General features: G+C 32.9%; 1 protein-coding gene and 1 long non-coding RNA gene across 14 annotated transcripts in view; one reads left to right on the plus strand and one right to left on the minus strand.

Annotated features, from left to right (window-relative positions):
- LOC107999277 (protein couch potato) overlaps positions 1 to 21,906 on the minus strand; it is a 159,538-nt gene that overhangs the window by 63,237 nt on the left and 74,395 nt on the right. For 11 of the 13 annotated variants that reach the window (XR_009830591.1, XM_062077307.1, XM_062077297.1 and 8 more), the window contains exon 3: positions 1,896 to 1,949. The exons of the other annotated variants lie outside the window; for them this stretch is intronic. Coding sequence is in view for 10 of the 11 variants with exons in the window: in XM_062077307.1 (XP_061933291.1) it covers positions 1,896 to 1,949 (54 nt within the window). In the remaining variant the exon portion in view is untranslated. The remainder of the gene's footprint in view (positions 1 to 1,895; positions 1,950 to 21,906) is intronic. 13 annotated transcript variants of the gene reach the window in all.
- LOC114577738 (uncharacterized) lies at positions 9,785 to 10,710 on the plus strand. Its single transcript, XR_003698035.2, has 2 exons — positions 9,785 to 9,946; positions 10,175 to 10,710. It is a non-coding gene; the product is annotated as an uncharacterized LOC114577738 (long non-coding RNA).

Here is a 21,906-nt window from a genome sequence, read left to right on the forward strand (position 1 = left end):
TCTTTCGATTCAGCGAATTATTCGAAAGTATTATCCTTAAAATCCTCGAAAAGTAAAACAATCGAATTTTATTATTTTCATCGAGAGTTTTTTTCGTTTTAAAAATCATAATCTTCTTACTTTCGATATTACGCGTATAACCTAACCTAACCTCTCTTTTTCTCTCCATTTGTAAAACAGTAAGTAAGTTTTCTTAATAATAATCCGTTGCTATTTATCGTGTTATCATTGAAGATCAATTATCATAAATTTCTTTCAGCGAATTATTCGAAAGTATTAAAATCCTCGAAAAGTAAAACAATCGAATTTTATTATTTTCATCGAGAGTTTTTTTCGTTTTAAAAATCATAATCTTCTTACTTTCGATATTACGCGTATAACCTAACCTAACCCCTCTCTCTCTTTCTCTCTCCATTTGTAAAACAGTAAGTAAGTTTTCTTAAGTGGCGAACAAGGATCGGCAACAAAGCGTAATGCAACAATAAATAATTATAGGTGGTAAAATGGTCGGTGTTAATAATACGCGCGCGATGTGACTGGTTGATATTACACACAGAGAGTCGTGAAACTGCGTTTAACACGGTTCTTTGTCGTCTCCTGTCCCCGCGTTATCGCATAAATGAGCGCATAAAAGAAGCGCGTTTAGAAGGCCAGGTGGACAATAATTCCGAGCCGAGCAGTTTTTGCCGGTAACGGAAACTCTATCTTCTCTTCGCCAAAAGATATTATCGCTCCTCGATCTTTATTCCAGTTTAAATGAAATTATCGTCTCTTCGTCACGCGTTTCATTTTATCGAACAATTACACCGAAGATCGCGAGAGTATTGGCATGTTGTGAATTCGAAGACTCGAGAAGGAGAAAGAATATTTACGAAAATATTTATACACGTAAAATATTTATATTAAGCAGAATAAATTATTACTCGAATGGAAAGATCGATCCTTTTTCACATAACACGTTCCGTCGTTTCGTTGCAGATGCAAAATGGACGTCGATTAAAAAAAAAAAATTGAATAATTTCCACGTAACAATTCGAATAAATTCTCTATTTATAAAGGCAATAATTTTAGTTTTCAAAGGTGAAAAAAAAAAAATATATATCGTCTACGATGATTCTGAATCGACGAAACGCGAACAAAGGAAAAGAGAGGAGATTGTTCTCGAAAGCGGTACGAACCGCTCTCTATAGATCGCGGAATTCGATTGAAACTTCCTGTTCACGACGAGTTTCTTTCTTACCGCGGCGAATAATCGCAAGAAAATCTCGACACTTTGTCGACTCGTGGAAAAATCTCTCGTAAGAGGGAATCGATGTATTCGCTCAGGAATATACAATTCCCCCTCCCTCCCCATTTCTCTCCTTTTCCTTTCCTTTCTAAAAGAGCGGCGGAAAGGGAGCGGACTAATCGTCGGCAAATTTCTTTCTATTCTTTTTCCTTTCCTATCCATCTATTTGAGCAAACAAAATATTCGCAAAATTTTAACCCTCGTCTCTTAACTTTTAACTCGACAAGTATGTTCTTTTCTTCCTCACTTTACGCGCGTGATACGAGGAGATTATTTTTCTAGGCAAAAATTCCAGGCGGATCGTTGGTAAAAGAATTTTCTTTTTTTTTTTTTCCTTTAATCTTTTCGTATATATATATTTTATTCCTTTTCTTTTCGCTTCGCTTTATTTTACAGGCGCAAGAGATACCATCCTATCTTATTTTTCTTTATTTCTACAACGTTTTATTCCTCCTTCTATCTATTTTTCCTACGCTTTGTACTTTCCACGGTACACGTGGAAAGCAAAATTTCTCTCATTCCTCTTTTTTATATATATATATATTTTTATAATATCGCCACGAGGAGAAAGATACAATAGGGATAATTTGAAAAAATAACGACTCACCGACGCTGTTTTCCCATTTTTGCTTGTGACTTTCAACAGGGATCCCTCGTACCCCTGAAACAGAACAAATTCCCATGCGCAATTACAAATGAGACAAAGGAGTTGAATATTTTGACGAAGCTTAAGAGAATCGTCGTGCAATTAGTCAGAGGAGGAGAAGGGAGGGGGAGAGATGGAAACACTTTTAATTCTCTCCAAACTTCTCAGACATCGATACGATTGACATTGGATAGAAGTTAAATCGGGACGAATTTTTTCTTGGAAAATTTTTAAAAAATTAAACACACGGATTAGAAAGAGAGAGAGAGGTGCAGAGATCGTGAATGAATCGGCGAATGTTGCGAGAAGACTCGCGATCCTCGTCAAACGGTTAAACCCGAAATTAATCCGCAAAGCAAAAGCGTTTGGCTGTGCAGCAGGCAGAGGTGAATCTTGGAAATTTGCATATCTACCGTGTAATTATCCATTCTCGTGGATAATACATATCCGGCAACTCGAGGATATCTCCGATAACGGTGATTTTAGACAAACGCGAATTGAAACGAGAATTTCGAGAAAATGGATTTCTAAAAATTTCTGCGAATCTTATTTATCCGATATCGAAATGAATACGAAGCGTTTAAAAATTGTAACCTGCGCATAGATAATTATAATTTAAGCGAAAATTTAATTCAGAAAATGGATCGAACTGAATTTTCTTTGATTACCTCTTAGGACATTTCGATGATCTTATCCATTTGAAATTAAAATGAACACGAAACGAACGATAATTGAGCATGTAAAAATTGTAATTTGAATCGTAATTTAATTAAACTTTTTTTTAGTTCAAGCTTAAATTATAATTATATCTACGTGTATGATTATTATTATTTTTTTTCGGACGTATTCTGTTTAATTTTCTTTAATTACAATTTTCACTTTGTTTTTATTAAGTAACGCGCAACATTAGAGGCAGCGAAGAACTTTAGGCTATGAAAACAAAAATGCCTTACGTCTTGGATCTTTGCTATATCCCGTTTACATTGCTAACATTTGCCCACAGGCTATTTTCATCCACTCAAAGGTAAGATATGTATCAAAACATTCTTGCCTTATACATTCGAAATTGCATCATACGAGATATTCACTTATCTCATCTCGTCGTTTCCAATCTATTAAAATTCTCCTTTTTCTCCTCCCTTTACTTTCTTCTCTCTCTCTCTCTCTCTCTACTCTCAAATTTAATTCGATAGCAATCGAATAAAATTAATTTCTGGAAAAAATTATCTTCAAAATTTCTATTATTGCAAAGGTAATAAAAAAAAAATAAAGACAATTCTAAAAGTCATACTCGTTTAATTGTTAAAACAAGCGGTTAAAAAAATGAAAAATATTCTCCCCGAGTCGAGTTGGAATTATTTCAAAGCTATTTCAGAACTATTCCAACGATTCCTTGCCTCTTAATCACGTTCAAGTCGTCGCGCTAGAATTCCCCTTCTTCCAACGCTCCCCCTTCTCTCTTATTTTTCTTCTTCTTCTTCCTCCTCCTCTTCCTCTTCGAAGAATAGCTTACGATTTCTATCGATAAATACTTTGATCGGTACTCGGGCTTGAATTAATCTCGACCATTAATGCTAATTTAACCGTGGAACACAGGCAGCAAGGTTTATTCAGATCTTGGTAGATTTCGTTTCAAAAGCGCGATAACGAAGATGCCTTGAAATGCTTACGAGGGACATCGCTCGAGCATCGTGTTTATTATCCAAGTATTGCGTTTCTGACGAATGAGAAAGCTAACGACGATAACCATTTTTCAATTTGTCGAAGGAAATACGTCAGACGTGAATAGGATATAAAAAAAAAAAAAAGAAATAAGACGAAAAATGTTGGAATGTTAAAGAAGTACATTTATTATGACGAGTATTCCTTGATAAATTATTATATGTAGAGAATTAGAAAATTTGGATCGAGATTCGAGAAATAAAAAAGGGAGAGGAAATTGGATAAAAAATTTAATTCGTAAAAATGTTTATAAAGAGATTATTGTTAATTTCCAAAAAAGAAATTTAATCTCGTATTTGTTGCTTCGATGAGATAACTTTTGAATGTATTTGAAAACATTGGCAACGTTGGAGTTGGGCAAGTATCTTATTCACTTTGCCATTGGCACTGAAACGATGGTCGTGAAAGATATTTTCAGTAAAAGGACTTCTTTCACGTAGAAGTATCGTAGAAATCGCTATCTCCTCGAGACTCCGGGACCTAGTAAGTAACTTCATCTTTGAAAACGAACAAGATTGAAGATTCGTTTCTGATAAATAAAACATACGCGAGTCTTGCTTGTTTTTAGAAATAAAATATACTTGAAAAATTATTCTTCCCGCGTTTTTTCCCATCCAACCTTTCCGTTCCACCGGTCGTAAAAATTAACGATCACCACTCGAGATAAGAAATTGCATATCTGTATTTTTCTTTTCTTTTTTTGATCTAATAAAACGAGAAAATATTTTAATCTCCAATCGCGAAGAAATTAATTCAATTCAGGAATTTAAAATTCAAATCGATTTATTTGATTAATTTCTGCGTTTTTCTCGATTACCAGCGTATTCCATTTGTCGATTAGCACGATCCAATTTTTCAAATTCCATCGGAGAAATTTAGACAGAAAATTAACTTGGATTGAATAATAATTCACCTTTATGATATATATAGAAATAAGTGAGAGGTGAAAATTTCAAAATTTCCTTTTTTCTCTCGATTCCATTGATTCAAGAAAATGGCGGAATTTCAAATTCGAAAGTAACGAAATAAAGACTTAAACTTTCTCAAATTTTTTTCTCTACATCGAGTATTATTTTAAAAAAGAGAAATGCATGGGTTTCGAAACAATTATTTTTCGTTCCACCTCTGTTCCAAAATGTTCCAATTTCTGGTGAAAATTCGGTTGCTTCGAGCCACGAAGGGTATTAAAAACGGCCAATTGTTGTTCCTCTTGTGTACGGCCGTTCAGATAAGCGAACAAGCGATCGTTAGGAAAGCCAAAACGAATAAATTCCATCGAAGCTCCGATGATAACGAAGCCATATTTCTTCCGATTTTTCGAAAAATTTTGACGCGCCTCGTCGCTATTTTCCCGAAAAGAAATTATTTCATCGAGGGCAAAGTAAAAATATTGCATTACGAGGTAAAATTAAAAGGGGAAAATTTATTTATTGGGACGCAGAAAATGGCGGGATTTCAAATTTTTATTTCGATTAAGATTTAGAAATACGTAAATTTTAGGTTAGGTTACGCTTACGTTGTTGTACATTGGTATTAGATTTAGGTTATGTTAGGTTTCTAATGTCGTTATAAGGAGACGAGATATAGGTTAAGTTATATAGATTTGATTTTAGGTTAGATCACGTTTATATTTCTTTTTCCAGAATTTTTTTTTTTTTCATATCTCGTGCTTTATTCGATTCGTGAATATTTATTTTTGTTTTAACTTTTTTTAATACTGTTACGAGGAGATTAAGTGTAGTTTAAGTTGCATTTACAACGTTGTGCATTAGTTTTGTTAAGAGAATTAAGTTATGATAAGTTAAGTTTATGGTTATTATAGCGAGCATAGAATAATCTCGAAGAATTTTTTTCTCTCTCTTTCTTCTTCCTGTTTACATTAGTAATCTATAATACACCAAATAAAACAGAATAAATTATCATTGCTTCGTATCGAGCATTACAATTTGTTTATCCTTTAAACGCAAAATAATCAAATTCTTTATAGAATTTTTAAATGTTTTTTATTTTGATAAAAAAAAATTCTAAGGAACAATCTTTCGCAAAATTGAATAAATATTTCAAAACGTTTTATCCAAAATGTTCTGACGACTTTCTAAATTTTCTAATTGATCTGGATATATATTTATAATGTAATATCGCGTTACGTTTAATCAGATTTAATTAAACTAAGCATATCTAAATATAATAAAATCGAATTAGACTCGATTCAAATTGATTAAATTGTCTTAAATTTCGTATATTTAATTATCGCATCTAGAAATGGAATTACAATGGAGGGGGGAAAAAATTGAGATCTTCGTTATCTCTGATCGAAATATATCACTTGAAAAACTTGTTCGTAACATTCAATCTCTGACTCATGCAAAATACCTCGGGAAAAAAGCGGAATAAAAAAAATATCTTTGCTGAAACAATATTAAAAAAGATATTTGTTCAATTTTATTTATTCAAAGGGAAATTTTTAGAAACGAAACGTGATGGATGAAAAGGAAATCGGTTTTCAATGCGAATAAAATTGTCGGGTACGACAAGCCTTCTTTCGCGAGAAGAAAAATGAAGAATACAGAATTAATAACTCTTCTAAAAACCTGTAACTCGTTTCGAGATTTCGTTTCTTTTGATCGCTGTTTTTAATATTTCCAACCCACGTAAGGAAGAAACGATTTCACGATCTATACAGATCGGTTGCCACACTTACTTGACCTGAATCCGATCGAATTACCGAAGGAAGGGAATTGGACAACGGATGTAAGAAAATATTATCAATGTCGAAGGGGATTCTTCGTGGGATCTCTCGAAAAGATACGAGAAAGAAACGTCGAGGGAAAGGGAAAAAATGGAAGAAACGTATCAAAACACATTGTCCGAGAAATAGATCAAAAATCGTTTGGAAAATTAAAATTTCAAATATGACAATTTCACTCGTGTTCGAAGATTTGAAAAATGTAGAGTTTCCTTTTTTCTAATTAAAGATCAAGTTAAATTTTCAATATTTCGAAATCTAAACAACCTCTTATTTTTTTTCATCTTACAAATATCGACGATTATTTAAAAAATAATCTCTGTAAAGTATTATAATTCTCTATTAAATCTACGAAATTTGTTGGAAAATTAAAATTTCAAACGATAATGTTCACTCATATTTCCCTTGTAGAGTTTTTTCTAATTAAAGATCAAGTTAAATTTTCAATATTTCGAAATCTAAACAACCTCTTATTTTCTCATCTTACAGATATCGACGATTATTTAAAAAATAATCTCTGTAAAGTATTATAATTCTCTATTAAATCTACGAAATACATAATCTAGAAAAAAAATGTCGAGATTGGACGAGGAGGAGAGATCGTTAATCATGCCAGTTCTACGCCTACGGTAGGCGTAGGGCAAAGGCAAAATCAATACGGACTCGCCGAAATCTGTTAGCGATCTCGCATTGGCTGGCCGTCCCTGGATACGTTGTATGCAATTTAAAACAGGTAGCGTGATTTGTATAAGGTTATTTATACGTATATAATAATCGCCCTCCTTTCAGTAAAACAACACGGTTTCATTTCGATCCAACTTTAAAATGGATTCCTTAAATCCTTAAACTTTGTGATTCTTTAATCTTGTAAAAATTCTGTCAACTCTGGAGCAAAAGAAATTTCACTCGAATAATACGTGAAAATCGTTTCTAAAGCGATGATAAAATTCGAAAATTTATGACGAGATGGAAGAAAAAAAATCGAAGGTATTTTGCAAGTCAAGAGTTGAGGGGAAAGGAAACGACATTTAAAGAGAACATTATCGAGGAATATCGTTTCTTAGAGTTGCCGATCAAAGGATGCGGCCGGCCGTTATAAATATTCCAGCTGGACTTGCTGACGGATATTAAAATACCGAGATGGTTATAGGAAAACTGGAGCAAACGGCGCGAATATTTTTAAACCGATACCGAGGTCCGCGTTGACGGAAGTATATTCATTTCACGATGAAACGAGAACAGAGGGTCGAGAGTCGGAAAGGTCTTCGAGTTTAATGCGGCATGCAAAATGCAAATTTTAATATTCCAGGGAAATGTCGATCGAATTTTTTAGAGAAAGTATTTATTTCTTTCTTCCCTTCTTCTTTTCTTCTCTTCTCCAAGAGATATGCACAAAGAATTTTAAAATTTTAATCCTTGCAAATTTTCAAACTTAATTTTCAAACTCGATTTCATAGCCGTTAATAAGAAGAATGATCATTTTATTATTATTTTTTTTTTGGTTTATGAAATTTTTAAGGGTATTAAGAGCAAGAAAAGAATTCGTAATAGTATTCTAAATGGAGCGTGGATCGTGGTTTCTTTTTTTTTTTTTCTTTTGCATGGTGAACTCTGCCGAGATGATTAAAGAACAACGTTACATACCGAGAGATAAATGTGCCAGTAGCTATGGGCTCTCTAATTACGACTCCACTAATTAGTACTACCATCGTGTACGTACAATTAACAGTTTGATAGCTTAATGAGCTTTATGCACGCCGTATCATACGGATGTAGCAAATATTTATCTTACAGCGATTCGACGCCGTGGTTACCTAAAAAGATTTCGTACTTGCGCACTCATTAAATATCGAATGATATTTAGCGATTAAACGTATGCAGTTGTAGCGTAAACGAAGCGTTAAAACGTATTCTAGAAACTATTCTACAATTTCTAATCCAGTTTAAATTTTACTTTGTATCAAGAAATGTATCAATTATCGCTGCAACGAATAATTAAGCGAACGAATCAAATACGATTAAAAAGATTTCTCGCGAAATAATGTACAAAATATTCTAATACGAGAAACTACGAAACTACAACGAAACTGGTACTAACCTCAAAGGTGTTTAAATTTGTATTTTACGTTTGCAAAAATATATCGATTATTATTTTTTATCGCGATAAATAATTGGATCGAGCATAAAAATTGAAAAAATTGTTGAAAGAAATATTTCGAAATTACGCTCGAAATATCATTTTCGATCTGATCGGGCGAAAACGTATACTTTCGGCAAACCTCGTAACTGCTGCGCCGCCCTTCTACGAGCGCGCGGTAGGTCACGCGGAAAGGTTCATTTCGCAACGAACCTTCCTGATGAGAAGGTAGGACCACAATATTTCGACCGAATTCAATATACGAAGAATAATTTAATAAATCATTTTATTCTTACAACATTTAACATCTAATTTAACATGTTTGTAGATATATTACGAATCATTTATTTATTTTTTTACTTTTTAACAATCATTTCTTTCTCGCATCATTTGTTTATTCATTTACATTTTATTATTCTTCGTTTATTGTTTCTACACTTCTTTATCCTTTTATATTTTCATTTTTTTTATTTATTCGTTTATTTATTTATTTATTTATTTATACTTATCAATAGAGATTTTTACTTTTAATTTATGTATTTTATTTTTAATTTTTAATTTTTTATTTATGTTGATTGTTGTATTATACGTTGATTGATTATAGCAATTAAATTATTTTATTATAAAATTTGTTAATATAAAAGAATTTATAATTTTTCAGAAGCGGAATTTTCCAGTTTATTCATTTATTATAACTATTAATGGGTTAACGGATTCAGAAATTAAGAATAACTTAAACGACGATTATGTATACTTGGTTAAGGAGATATAATCGTTATCGGAACATCCTCCTTAAATATCGCTCTTCGATCACGTGCTCTACGATGAATCGTATATTTTACTTTCTTTCGTGACGCGAAATACGATTATCGAATTCCAATATAAATTCAATTGCCACGTTTATTAGCATAAGATTTTTTTATAAGATAATTTTTATTTAAAAAAATATATAAATTGTCATAAAATGTAATTATAAATGGATTGAAATAAAAGTTCGATATCTTTTCATCCGAACTTTTAGTTTGTATATCGTGATTACTTTCGATCGAACGCAACAATATTCTATAATTATTCTTTACGTAAAATCGTAACATATTAACGCAAGTATAAAATATACAAGTTTTAAAAAGTTTTAAAAACGCGTAAAAATCTACAAAATTATCAATTATCGACATCATTTTGGAAAAAAATGATCGAAATAACGCTTGAAAAATTATTTTCGCCTCGTTCGGCAAAGTACGTACATCTTCGGCAAATTTCGTAAACTTGGCCCGCCGATAGGTTATAAGTACGAGACGAGTCTCGCGCGGAGGTCATTTCGCAACGAACTCTAGAACGGGTCGGAACTATGACCCATTTTTTAAAATTCTCATACGTAACGAATAAATTTTAATCGTTTATTTTTAAGTATATATTTTTATTCTAAAATCCATTTCGCTTCTTAACATTTATATTTCCAATTCGATTAATATTCAAACATTAATTTATTTCTCAACTTGTACTTTCATTTATTATTTATTTTTTATTTTATTTTCGTTACACGCTCTTTTTTATTTATTAGAATATCCAATATTTATTATACATCTAATTACATATCTCTACTATTAGTTCATCCTTTCTCATTTTATATTTCAGGCGCGTCTCGACATGTAGTCACCTCCTCCCCGTGGCGAGACAATTGATATCGATTCACGCAAATTCTTTTTCCAAAGGATTATTCTTCGCGCGAGCCGAGCCAAAAAGTATGGATCTAAACCAAAGATTGGACTGCGGGTATCATTTTATTACCCCCTCCCCTTCCTCGTGGGACACCATGGGACACCGCGACTTAATTTTAATTTCACCCACACTTTTTAACGTAATGTAACAAATATTAAAATTATTGTGAGCGCATTCCCGTACGCAAACACACGCCTCCTTCCAATTACTAAGATAAAAAATCTTGCCAATTATTATCGTCAACCGAATATTCGAATATTTTCGTTATTTCGTTTTATTAAAAGGGGAAGGCGTGTGTTTCGATTTACGGATGCTGCCAGTAGGAAAAATGTATTAAAAGTAAACGTGAAAGTATCGATTGATATTTATATTTAAGCGTAGATTGCGCGCGAGGAAAAAGATTTTTCGTAAAGATCGATGTAAATATACGTTGCATATTTTTAACTAATTAATCATCGCCAACTTCAATATCTTTTTCATCATTTTAGACGGGCCTCGATGCGTAGCCACCTCCTCGTGGGTGAGGCCCGGTAATTGGCATCGCTTTTCAAACTCCCCTATTACTATCCTTAATACCAAATCTCGAGAATACACGAAAAGCGATGGCCAAGCCAAGAGCTACGCGCCCCTACACTCCAGTCTAACAAAACAAATCAATCGACGATTCTTCCCTTTTTTAACCATTACCTCGATATTATATATCAAATTAAACAACAATCGCACAATTTTTTAATCACCTCCATATTAATTATATAAAATTAAACTGGAGTGTAGGTCTCTTAAAATAACCCTCTTAAAATTCAACGCGTTGTATTACCTATGTAGTCGCATTTCGTATCGAGATACACTCGTAATTTAAAAAGAATAAAAATTCTCGAATATTACCATTTCTCTTATCCTCTTCTATCTGCTTCTATTTTACTTCTTTTCTTTTCGATTATTCGACCAAGTATCGCGCAAACGGTGGCCAGGGATCGATGGGACGGGCGTTGTGCCGCCGGTGGCCGGTCGAGGGTCCGCGCCCCGTTCGATTGGCGGTTTCGCTCGATCGGGGTTTGGTCTCGCGGTCGGACGTCGTCTTCGTAAATCGGCTCCGGTGGTCAGGGGACAACGCCCCTTGCTCCTTCCTTGTGTCGTAAAGACGTAAGTCGTTCTTCCACCAGACTCTGTCGTAACCCTCGCTTGGTCACGACTGGCGAGCAGCGTCTGTCCGTCGATTCTCTCGTAAGTCCATCGATGTAAGCCGTGATACGAGGGCGATTCAGAGAAGGTAGTTTCTTCTCTCTTTCTTCCCGATCGATCGCGAGATTCGTTCTCTCTTCTTCTTGCAACTTGACAGTTGCGTATTTGCTTTCGATTCATTTTAAGTGAATATTTCGATTTAAATACGAGTGTATCTTTGGTACAGATGCTGGCTATGAGGGTTAGGTTTTAGATTAGGTTTAAGATTTAGGTTAAGTTTAAGATAAGTTTAAGTTAATAAGTCGTTGGACGACGTTGGACGACGTTGGACGACGTGGGACGACGTGGGACGACGTTGGACGACGTTGGACGACGATGGACGACGTGGGATTTAGCTTTTAATTTTTTTTAATTATAATAATTTATCGAGCGATACTTTAGTGATAAGTTTTGCGATTAATGTAAAAATTATGTAAGAACGATGTAAGATTTATGTAATAATAATGTAAGAATGATTATTGTAAGATTAATGTAAAAATAATTAATTCTTCTTTTCAGGTTTTTTTTTTTAGGTATACTTGAATTTTGTATTAATTTCTTTTTCGTTTCTTTTTTCTATTTTGCATGCTTTGTTGATTTTATTAATTTAGGTTTTTGTATTTACATGTAAAAACGATATAAGATTAATAATAATAATGAAGAATGATATAAGATTAATGTAAAAATAATTAATTCTTCTTTTCAGGTTTTTTTTCAAGTATACTTGAATTTTGTATTAATTTTCTTTTTTTCTATTTTGCATGCTTTGTTGATTTTAGGTTTTTATAATTTAGGTTTTTGTATTTACATGTAAAAACGATATAAGATTAATAATAATAATGAAGAATGATATAAGATTAATGTAAAAATAATTAATTCTTCTTTTCAGGTTTTTTTTCAAGTATACTTGAATTTTGTATTAATTTTCTTTTTTTCTATTTTGCATGCTTTGTTGATTTTAGGTTTTTATAATTTAGGTTTTTGTATTTACATGTAAGAATGATATAAGATTAATGTAATAATAATGAAGAATGATATAAGATTAATGTAAAAATAATTAATTCTTCTTTTCAGGTTTTTTTTCAAGTATACTTGAATTTTGTATTAATTTTCTTTTTTTCTATTTTGCATGCTTTGTTGATTTTATTAATTTACATTTTTGTATTTACATTTTCGAATTTATTTATGTGTTTTTCTATTTAAATTTGTTTAATAATATTTTGTGTTTGTAATTTTTTTTTTTTCAGGCGGGTCTCGTGCGTAGTCACCTCCTCGTGGTGAGACCTGGTAATTGCCATTATTTTCCAAAATTTTACACGAAATAATTCTATTAAAATAATGATTACATTAGAATATTTATTATTTGGAAAGTAATGGCAAGCTAAGAGCTACGTATACCTCCTCGTCCAGTCTAGATTTTCAAAAATCTAGATCTCTTTTTCAATATTTTTAACCATCTAGACTGGACTGTAGATACAATTTATACGTGTTCTAAATTTTCTCGTGTTTTTGAACGTTAATAACAAAAATTCTTCTCTTCGTTTTATTCTCTTCCACCAAAAAAGAAATCAAATCGATAAATTCTATCAAAATAACTTAAAAAAATTCTTAATTTTAGCGCCAATAAAATATAGGTTCGGTATAATTTTTTCAAAAACCAAATTCTATCAAAATTCTATTTTCTCGATTTCTTAAAATTTCTTAATTTTAACTTCAATAAAATAGGTTCGATATTTGTACAATTTTTTCAAAAACCAAACGATTAACATATAATATCTTAAAATCGAATTATTAAAATTCTCAAAAAAGAAAAAAGGGGAAAAAGAATTTCTCTAAAATTCATAATATCACGTTACGCGTATTTTTAAATTTCGATAGGATCGATTGTTTTTTTCTTTTTTTTTTTTGGCTTCCATGATTCTATCTCTGCGAAACTTCCTGCCAATAATTTTTCACCACCAAGGCGTTGCGTATCCTAAAATTCTCACGCGCGTGACGCGAAATGATATCTTTATTTTTAACGCACGTGCTCCACGTGTTTCGACAATCGTAAAAGTCGATTTCCACGCAGGATTTTAACACGTGTCCGCTATTTTATTTCGCTTTGTCCGCCCGCCCGTCCTTCCTTTTTATATAATTCGATCGTACGCAACTCCATTCCGCTGCCAAAATAATAATAAATAAACGACCGAGGCACGAAATCTTGTTCTCGCGGATTGAAAAGGAACGGGAATGAAAATTGGTTGAAAAAGCAAAAAATCCGCGGATAAATTGTCTTAAATTGCGAAATCTATTCGAGTCGATTGAAACTGCCGTATCGAAGAGCCATTTGGCTAAATTAAAAGCTTGGATGTATCGGCGATGAGACGATGGGATGGAAAATATCTGAATTGAAATGCCATCTCGTTCGTTCGGCGAATAAATATAAATGCGAAGGAAGGGGAAGGAGCGAAGAGAGAAGAGGAATAAATCGAAACTCTTGCGTGTCAAAGTTTACTTTTTGGAACATTTGGGAAAACTCGGTAAAATCGGATATCGAAAGAAATGTTTGTTTCGATTAAAAATTTACAATTACATTTGTTTCCGAAATTAGATTAGAGAACCTTTAATTCTTATTATTATTTAATTAGGAAATTGAAAAATAATCTCTCCTCAGGTATGAATTTTATCAAGATCGAGTGAGACACATTTGTTATAATTTTTAATATCACTTAATCACGTTTTAATGAAAGAAAAATTAAATGTAAATTTGCTATTACTATCTTTGAAACGATTAAATCGATTTGTGTTCCACGACGAGGAAAATATTGATGAAGGACTATTAACAGTTTCGTTAAAAAGAACAAAATGTGTAAAATATCCCTAATAATTTTACTATTTTAAAACCTTTTATATCTGATAAAGAAAGTATCGATAAATTAATTTGCTGAATTAAAAATGCACAGAGTACGTATTAATTTTATTAAAAGAAGAAAAAAAGATAAGTTATTCCAAGACTTTTATGCTTCTCGAGAAAAGCAAGTTGATCATTCTTCGCCTATTTTTCTCATAAAACGTAATTAACTTTGGAAAGTTACGATGTTACAGAGAAAGAAAAGGAACAACAGGATTAAGACAGAAATTTTCAAGCGTAAAAGGCTGGACGATATTAGCCGATTAAATCGTATCTCGCTTCCCAAGAAACTCATTATTCCTCATCAACCGCATCCTTCCTCGCTTTCTATTCCCATATAAAACCATCCCATCATAACAAAGCTCGTACACTTGCACCCTATACAACGCAACAATCTTTGAGACTTCAACAGGAGTCATATAATTTACGAAAATCTCTGAAAATATACATCTTCTTCGATCCCTTTTTTCAATCCTGTGCGTTACTTCTTCCTCTTCGCTCTTTTTTCTTTCTTTTCTAATTCTAATTCTCGTTTATCGTCTTTCTTTTCATTTCTAAAACAAATTTTATTCGTAATAAGTTCATCGAATAAGTTGATCAAAAATTTTTCGCATATTTTCTATTTTTTATCTGAAAATTTTCATCTCAATTTCAATAGGCTTGTGTGTTATTATTTTATCCTCTTTCTTATTTCTAAAACAAATTTTATTCATAATAAGTTCATCAAATAAGTTGATCAAAAATTTTTCGCATATTTTCTATTTTTTATCTGAAAATTTTCATCTCAATTTCAATAGGCTTGTGCGTTATTATTTTATCCTCTTCCATCCTTTTCTTTCAACGCTTTTCGCAAATTCTAATTCTCCGCGTTTCTTTGATTTCTAAAAATTTCCAAATCATCTATACTTTATTTGTAATACATAGAAAATAAAGATCGAATAAGTTGATAATTTTTCGCATATTTTCTATTTTTTATCTGAAAATTTCAATAACCCTGTGCGTTATTATTTTATTTTCTTCTTTTAACATTTTTCGCAAATTCTAATTCTCGTTTATCTTCGTTCCTTTCATTTCTAAAATAAATTTTATTCATAATACATAATAGAAGATAAAGATCGAATAAGTTGATAATATTTTCTATATTTTATCTGAAAATTTTCATCTCAATTTCAATAGGCCAATCCATTATTATTTTATCCTCTCCCATCCTTTTCTTTCAACGCTTTTCGCAAATTCTAATTCTCGTTTATCATCGTTCCTTTGATTTCTAAAAATTTCCAAATCATCTATACTTTATTCACAATACTCAAAAGATAAAGATCGAATAAGTTGATCAAAACTTTTCCACGTATTTTCTATTTTCTATCCACGTCTCAATTTATATTTGAAAATTAATCTTTTTTAATTTTGGAGAACGAAAGAAACAGGGTATCTCAAAAAAAAAAAAATCTACGCCATCACGATATTTCTCTCTTTCCTATCCTTCTTATCTTTAAATCTCGGAGAAGCCCAGAAAAAGTTCAACTACCTCTAATTACCCGCGATACTGCATTTCTCTCCTAACGAGTTTTCAACTCTCTGTCCATAAGAATCCGCCTCAAATCCGTTCCCTCTCGTGAAACTGTAACATCGTGTCCATCCTCGAACCGAGAGAAGATCGTTTCGATTTTCCACCACAGAGGAGAGCGTAGTGAAATTTAAGGAGATGGAAAAAGAAGAAGAGAAGAAAAGAAAGGAGCAAGCTTAGGATTAGACGAGGTTAGGTTGGGTTAGGTTGGATCAAATCGAACAACTTTCGAAAGTTTGTTGCGTCGAGGTGGCGAGATTGCGAAACGGTGGAGAGATTCCAGAGAATGCGAAAACTCGATTGTTTCGGGCACAATGCCACGCGTAACGAAACATTCTGGCATTGGTATCTTCCTCTTGGAGGGATCACCGACGAGAAATATCTGCCTCCGTTCTCCTCCTCGCAGAGAATGTCCGCCATTTCTTTATTGCCCCTTGAATCTTGACGGATCGTTGCAATTCTCGATTCTCTGTTGGACGATGGTCGTAAATTTGTGGACACGTTACACGGATTTTTGCGGAACAATGGGTTTGTTTAAAGAGGTGAAGGAGTCATGTTGTTGACGAAGTTGGTGTGTTTTGGGGATATTCCTGTTATATATGTTGAGAGAAGAATGAAGAACGTTGGGTTTAAAGAGATAGAGTGTGCTTGTATATTGAAATTGGTGGACAGTTTTTGTTTTTAATAAGTTGAGAGGAGAATGAATGTTAAGTTTAAAGAGATAGAGTCTGCTTGTATATTAAAATTAGTGGGTAGTTTTTGCATATCTTGTTTTTAATAAGTTGAGAGAGGAGAATAGGTTTTAGATTTGTTTAAAGAAGTAGAAATATGTTTATTTTACATATGTGAATGGAATTGAAAGATGATTTTTCCATGGATATTTTTTATAATGAATGTTAAGTTTAAAGAGATAGAGTCTGCTTGTATATTAAAATTAGTGGATAGTTTTTGCATATCTTGTTTTTAATAAGTTGAGAGAAGTATGAATGTTAAGTTTAAAAAGATAGAGTGGATAGTTTTTGCATATCTTGTTTTTAATAAGTTGAGAAAGAAGAATAGCTATTAGGTTTGTTTAAAAAAGTAAAAGTACGTTTGTTTATGGAATTGAGAAATGGATGTTATATTTATCGATGAATAAATATTGATTAGAAATAAAATTGCAATTGATAATTCTTATTAAATATTATAATATAGTATGAGATGTTAGACTTTAAGTTTATAGAATTAGAATTAGATAAATTGAAATATTGGAAAAATTGTCGACGATTTTTATGTAATAAAGAATTTTTCAGAATAAGATTTAAGATTAATTTTCTTTATACGTACCAGTTTACAATTTAAAAATTTTTCAATATCATCGTCCATAGATGCAAAGAATTTTTTAAATCTCTCTAAACTGCGAATAAAATCATTTTTCATGAATCAAAAATCACCTGAACGATACTCGTTTGTTAGATTTTCATTTTGAAAATTAATCGATCGAATAACCATTCACTTTGACGCTTCCATTTAAAATTCATTTCGATACTCGATATTAAAAAAATAACATAAATTGTTTTAAATCCTAAAACAATAAATCTTTATTTCTCACGAAACTCATCCACATCTTGTATCAACCTTATATATCGATATAACAGTAATTCCCCTTTATTCGATTTTCTCGTTTTATTATGGAAATAAAACATCTCCTCCAGAGACCTCTTACCTTCTTGTTTAAAAAAGTACTCCTCACTTTTGAGAATATCATTTTTATAGACCTAATTGATGAAATTGTTCAAATAGAAGGAAAAATTCTTCTTCTTCTTCTCTTTTTTTCAAACGAGCAAAAGGTGATTCGAATCTTGTTTCGATAATATCAAAAAATACGGTTTCAAGGAGCTACATTTTCATGTAATTAATTTTTTCATAGATAAACAATTTCAATGCAGTATTTTATTCTCTATAAAAAAACTCACTAAACCACTCGTAGAGAAAAATCATTTTAGGAGATAATTAAATACAATTAAATATCGAATAATTTTTTATTGTTTTTCGTAAAGGACAATGTTTCTATTAAAAAGATATCCGTGATACTTGTTTCGTATAAAGATATACGAAGCGAGATATTTCACCTGATCGAGTTTATATAAAAACGTATGGAACGATGATGATTTGATTCGAAATTTTATGAATCGAGGAGATATTTTTAAAATTTATCATCGAAAGTGCTAAAAGCACTTTATGCTTCCATTTTCGTGTGCGTGTTATACGATTGTTTACGATTGTGTAATTAAGAAGCTAATGTGATGTTTGTTCGTAGATAATTTGGTTTATTTATTAAAAACGGCGTGTCATCGACGCACAGATTTCACGTGACTTCACGAGTTTGGAATGTGAAAGCTAATCGAATTACGTTTCTTATTAATTGCTCATATTAAATATCAATTGGAATAACAGTTGCTCCTCTCTTCCCATTTTTATACTCGTCAAAATCTCTGAATATCTTCCTCGAGAAGAAGAAACGATTAAAAAGCAGATTAAAAAGAAAAAGAGGAGGAGGAAGAATATTTATCAACCTGGTTAAGGAAACTGAATTATCTCTTTAATTTTGATCGTATCGTTGCGTGCAATTTCTTTTGGAACGGAGAAATGAAAGAATGAAAGAAAGAAGTGAGAAACGGTGTAATAATAAGAAATCTGGATAATGGAATTAAAGCGTGGGGTTTTAACGCCCCCCTCGATCGATCCTGTTTTAATTGGCGATGTTAAATTTTCCAGTGGACATCCTTCGTGGATTGTGACACGATTCCTTGAAACGGAATCACCTTTAACCTTTAACACCGACACACACATCACCGACGATATTTGCGGAGTAAATTTTCTCCATCTCTCATCGAAGGAATATTTCATCGAATATCGTTGGATTTGTGCGGGTAAAAATTTTTTAACGAGTGTATTTTAGATTAAAAAAAAAAGAATAATCGAATTTTTAAAGAAACGTTTGTCTCGTCTTGAAAATATCGTTGAGATCGTTGCAAGAGCACTCGTTCTAAATATCATCCATTTACAATGTTGTCCGATGAATAGATAAAGATGCACGAGACGCGCGAATTTCGAGGGAAAAAGTACATGATAAAACCATCAATCTTGAAGCGTGTTAACGTTTAACCCGGCCAGCCACGTTCCCTCCAAAGATCTCGCGACGCCATCTTCAGAGAAACGCCAATTCATCGTTTCGTAACAGCATTTAATTTATATAAAAGCATGGAAGATGGTGCAAGAGAGAGGAAGAGGTGCACGCTCGTAAACTTGCGCGCCGCTGCGACCTCGATATCGTAAAAATTCTTTTTCGGTAATACCACTTGCAGCCAACTTTTCTTCCGATCGATCTAACCTATCAGTCAAGCAGAAAGCAGGGATCGATAGAGGGGGGGCGAGGGCCTCGAATCGAGAAATCTCTTCGAATCAATGAGAAAAAGATAAATTCGTATCGCTTTGAAATTCACCGACTCTCGAGTTTAAAAATTTGTTCAATGTTGTTCGAAAAATTTCCACCGTCTTAAAGGATCCGCTATACTCGACTAAATTATACGCTTACGCGATCAAAAAGTGGAATTATTTCGTACAAAATTGTTTTTCCTGTAAAAAAAAAAAAAGGAAAAAAATTGAAGTCACATTTTGTTTTATTCCGATATCTCGATCGGTTGCCGAGATATAAGGACTCGAAGCGTTCTTGGAACGGTCCAAAGATTATGAATGGACCGTTATCTATCTTTCTTGGAAACGCGTACTACGTTCTTCCAAGTATCTCGTATGTTTCTTCCAGGAATCGTGTCTGTCGCTTGCCTGGAATTTGGGATAGGTCAGTGAGACGAGAGGACCGAGTAAGTGACAAGACGAATACTGAAAAATATATTTTGCTTTACACGAGGATATCTAGAGAACCGAAAGTTGTATCGAGATAGATGAAAAAGCATTTTAAAGGGCAAGATTCGGCGCTTTCAATGGTATTCCGCTCGTTGACCGGAAGTCGCTATCCTCGAAGATATAGCGGTTCAAAGTTTTCTTAATTTTAATACGATTCAATCGGGTGCAAGGCGAATGATTAAGAAATATCTTTTCCTTTACACGAGGATATCTAGAGAACCGAAAGTTGTATCGAGATAGATGAAAAAGCGTTTTAAAGGGCAAGATTCGGCGCTTTCGATGGTGTTCCGCTCGTTGACCGGAAGTCGCTATCCTCGAAGATATAGCGGTTCAAAGTTTTCTTAATTTTAATACGATTCAATCGGGTGCAAAGCGAATGATTAAGAAATATCTTTTGCTTTACACGAGGATATCTAGAGAACCGGAAGTTGTATCGAGATAGATGAAAAAGCGTTTTAAAGGGCAAGATTCGGCGCTTTCGATGGTGTTCCGCTCGTTGACCGGAAGTCGCTATCCTCGAAGATATAGCGGTTCAAAGTTTTCTTAATTTTAATACGATTCAATCGGGTGCAAGGCGAATGATTAAGAAATATCTTTTCCTTTACACGAGGATATCTAGAGAACCGGAAGTTGTATCGAGATAGATGAAAAAGCGTTTTAAAGAGCAAGATTCGGCGCTTTCAATGGTGTTCCGCTCGTTGACCGGAAGTCGCTATCCTCGAAGATATAGCGGTTCAAAGTTTTCTTAATTTTAATACGATTCAATCGGGTGCAAGGCGAATGATTAAGAAATATCTTTTCCTTTACACGAGGATATCTAGAGAACCGGAAGTTGTATCGAGATAGATGAAAAAGCGTTTTAAAGGGCGAGATTCGGCGCTTTCAATGGTGTTCCGCTCGTTGACCGGAAGTCGCTATCCTCGAAGATATAGCGGTTCAAAGTTTTCCTAATTTTGATACGTTTTTAATCAAGTTTCCGAGTAAATTACGCGATAGATTATTATTTATTTCTGGAAAAATATTACTGGCAACGATCTTAATAGTGGTATATCGACGATTTTGAATTAATTTAAAAACTCCTACGATCGAAGCAAGTTTTAATTCGTTTAATCAATCAATCATATTCGATAATCTTCGAGAAACCTGCGAGTGAACGTCTTATACTTATACGTATAATCCAAAAAATATTTATGCGAAAGTACAAGGATAAATCGGAGGGAGAATCGACTTTATTTCGTCCAATCCTGTTTGAATTGCTTTCGTGTCGTTCGTTTCCTTCCACGTTGGAAAGTCGATTCGGCGATTTTTTTGCTACGGTGCAAATTTTTCTGGAAGGGAACCGATTGTTTCGTGGCGATCGATGGATGCAGGAGCGAACAATGGAGCAAATTGATAGTTTTGGATGCTGAAAGTTGCTCTCCTCTTTCTTAGATTTTATCCTCTCCTCGCGAAAACGAGAATTTTTTTTATTGCAAACGTCGAACACGGCGAGATATTCTCCAAGATATTGTTCGTTCAACGAGATAAATTCTGTAAATATTTGATCTGGTACAGAGTGGAAATGTTATCCAGGGAGGAAAGTTACGCGAAGAGGATCGAGTTAGTGATGAGTTTTGTATATTGTGCCATAAGTTTGTTATTTGGATTAGATCGGATGAAAAGTAAAATTGGCTTAGAAATCGAAAGAAATTAAACGAAAACGTAATTGACGCGAGAAATTCAAATCAATCTAACCGAATTGCAGTTTTTTATCCTCTGTTTCTCAATTTTTTCCCCCGTAACTTTATCTCATCCGTGGAACAGCAAATCTGGATATTTTGATCTCTTTCAGAGAAACGTGTTTTTCTTTTTCCCGGCTAAGTGATTTTTCAAAAGATAAATTTTATTATTTTAAACTCTAGTTAAAGCTTTTAAAAGTGTTCTCGGGTTCTTGTTCGACCTTTGGCCTTTCGTTCGTAAATAAAAAACACATAAGCGACCACTTTATCCTCATTTTCTCATATATTGCGTAATTTTGATAATATAATCTTGAAATATAAACGATAAACGTTATTCACACAA

This window comes from Apis cerana, linkage group LG7 (genome assembly GCF_029169275.1).
Source record: "Apis cerana isolate GH-2021 linkage group LG7, AcerK_1.0, whole genome shotgun sequence".
In the NCBI taxonomy this organism is placed as follows: domain Eukaryota; kingdom Metazoa; phylum Arthropoda; class Insecta; order Hymenoptera; family Apidae; genus Apis; species Apis cerana.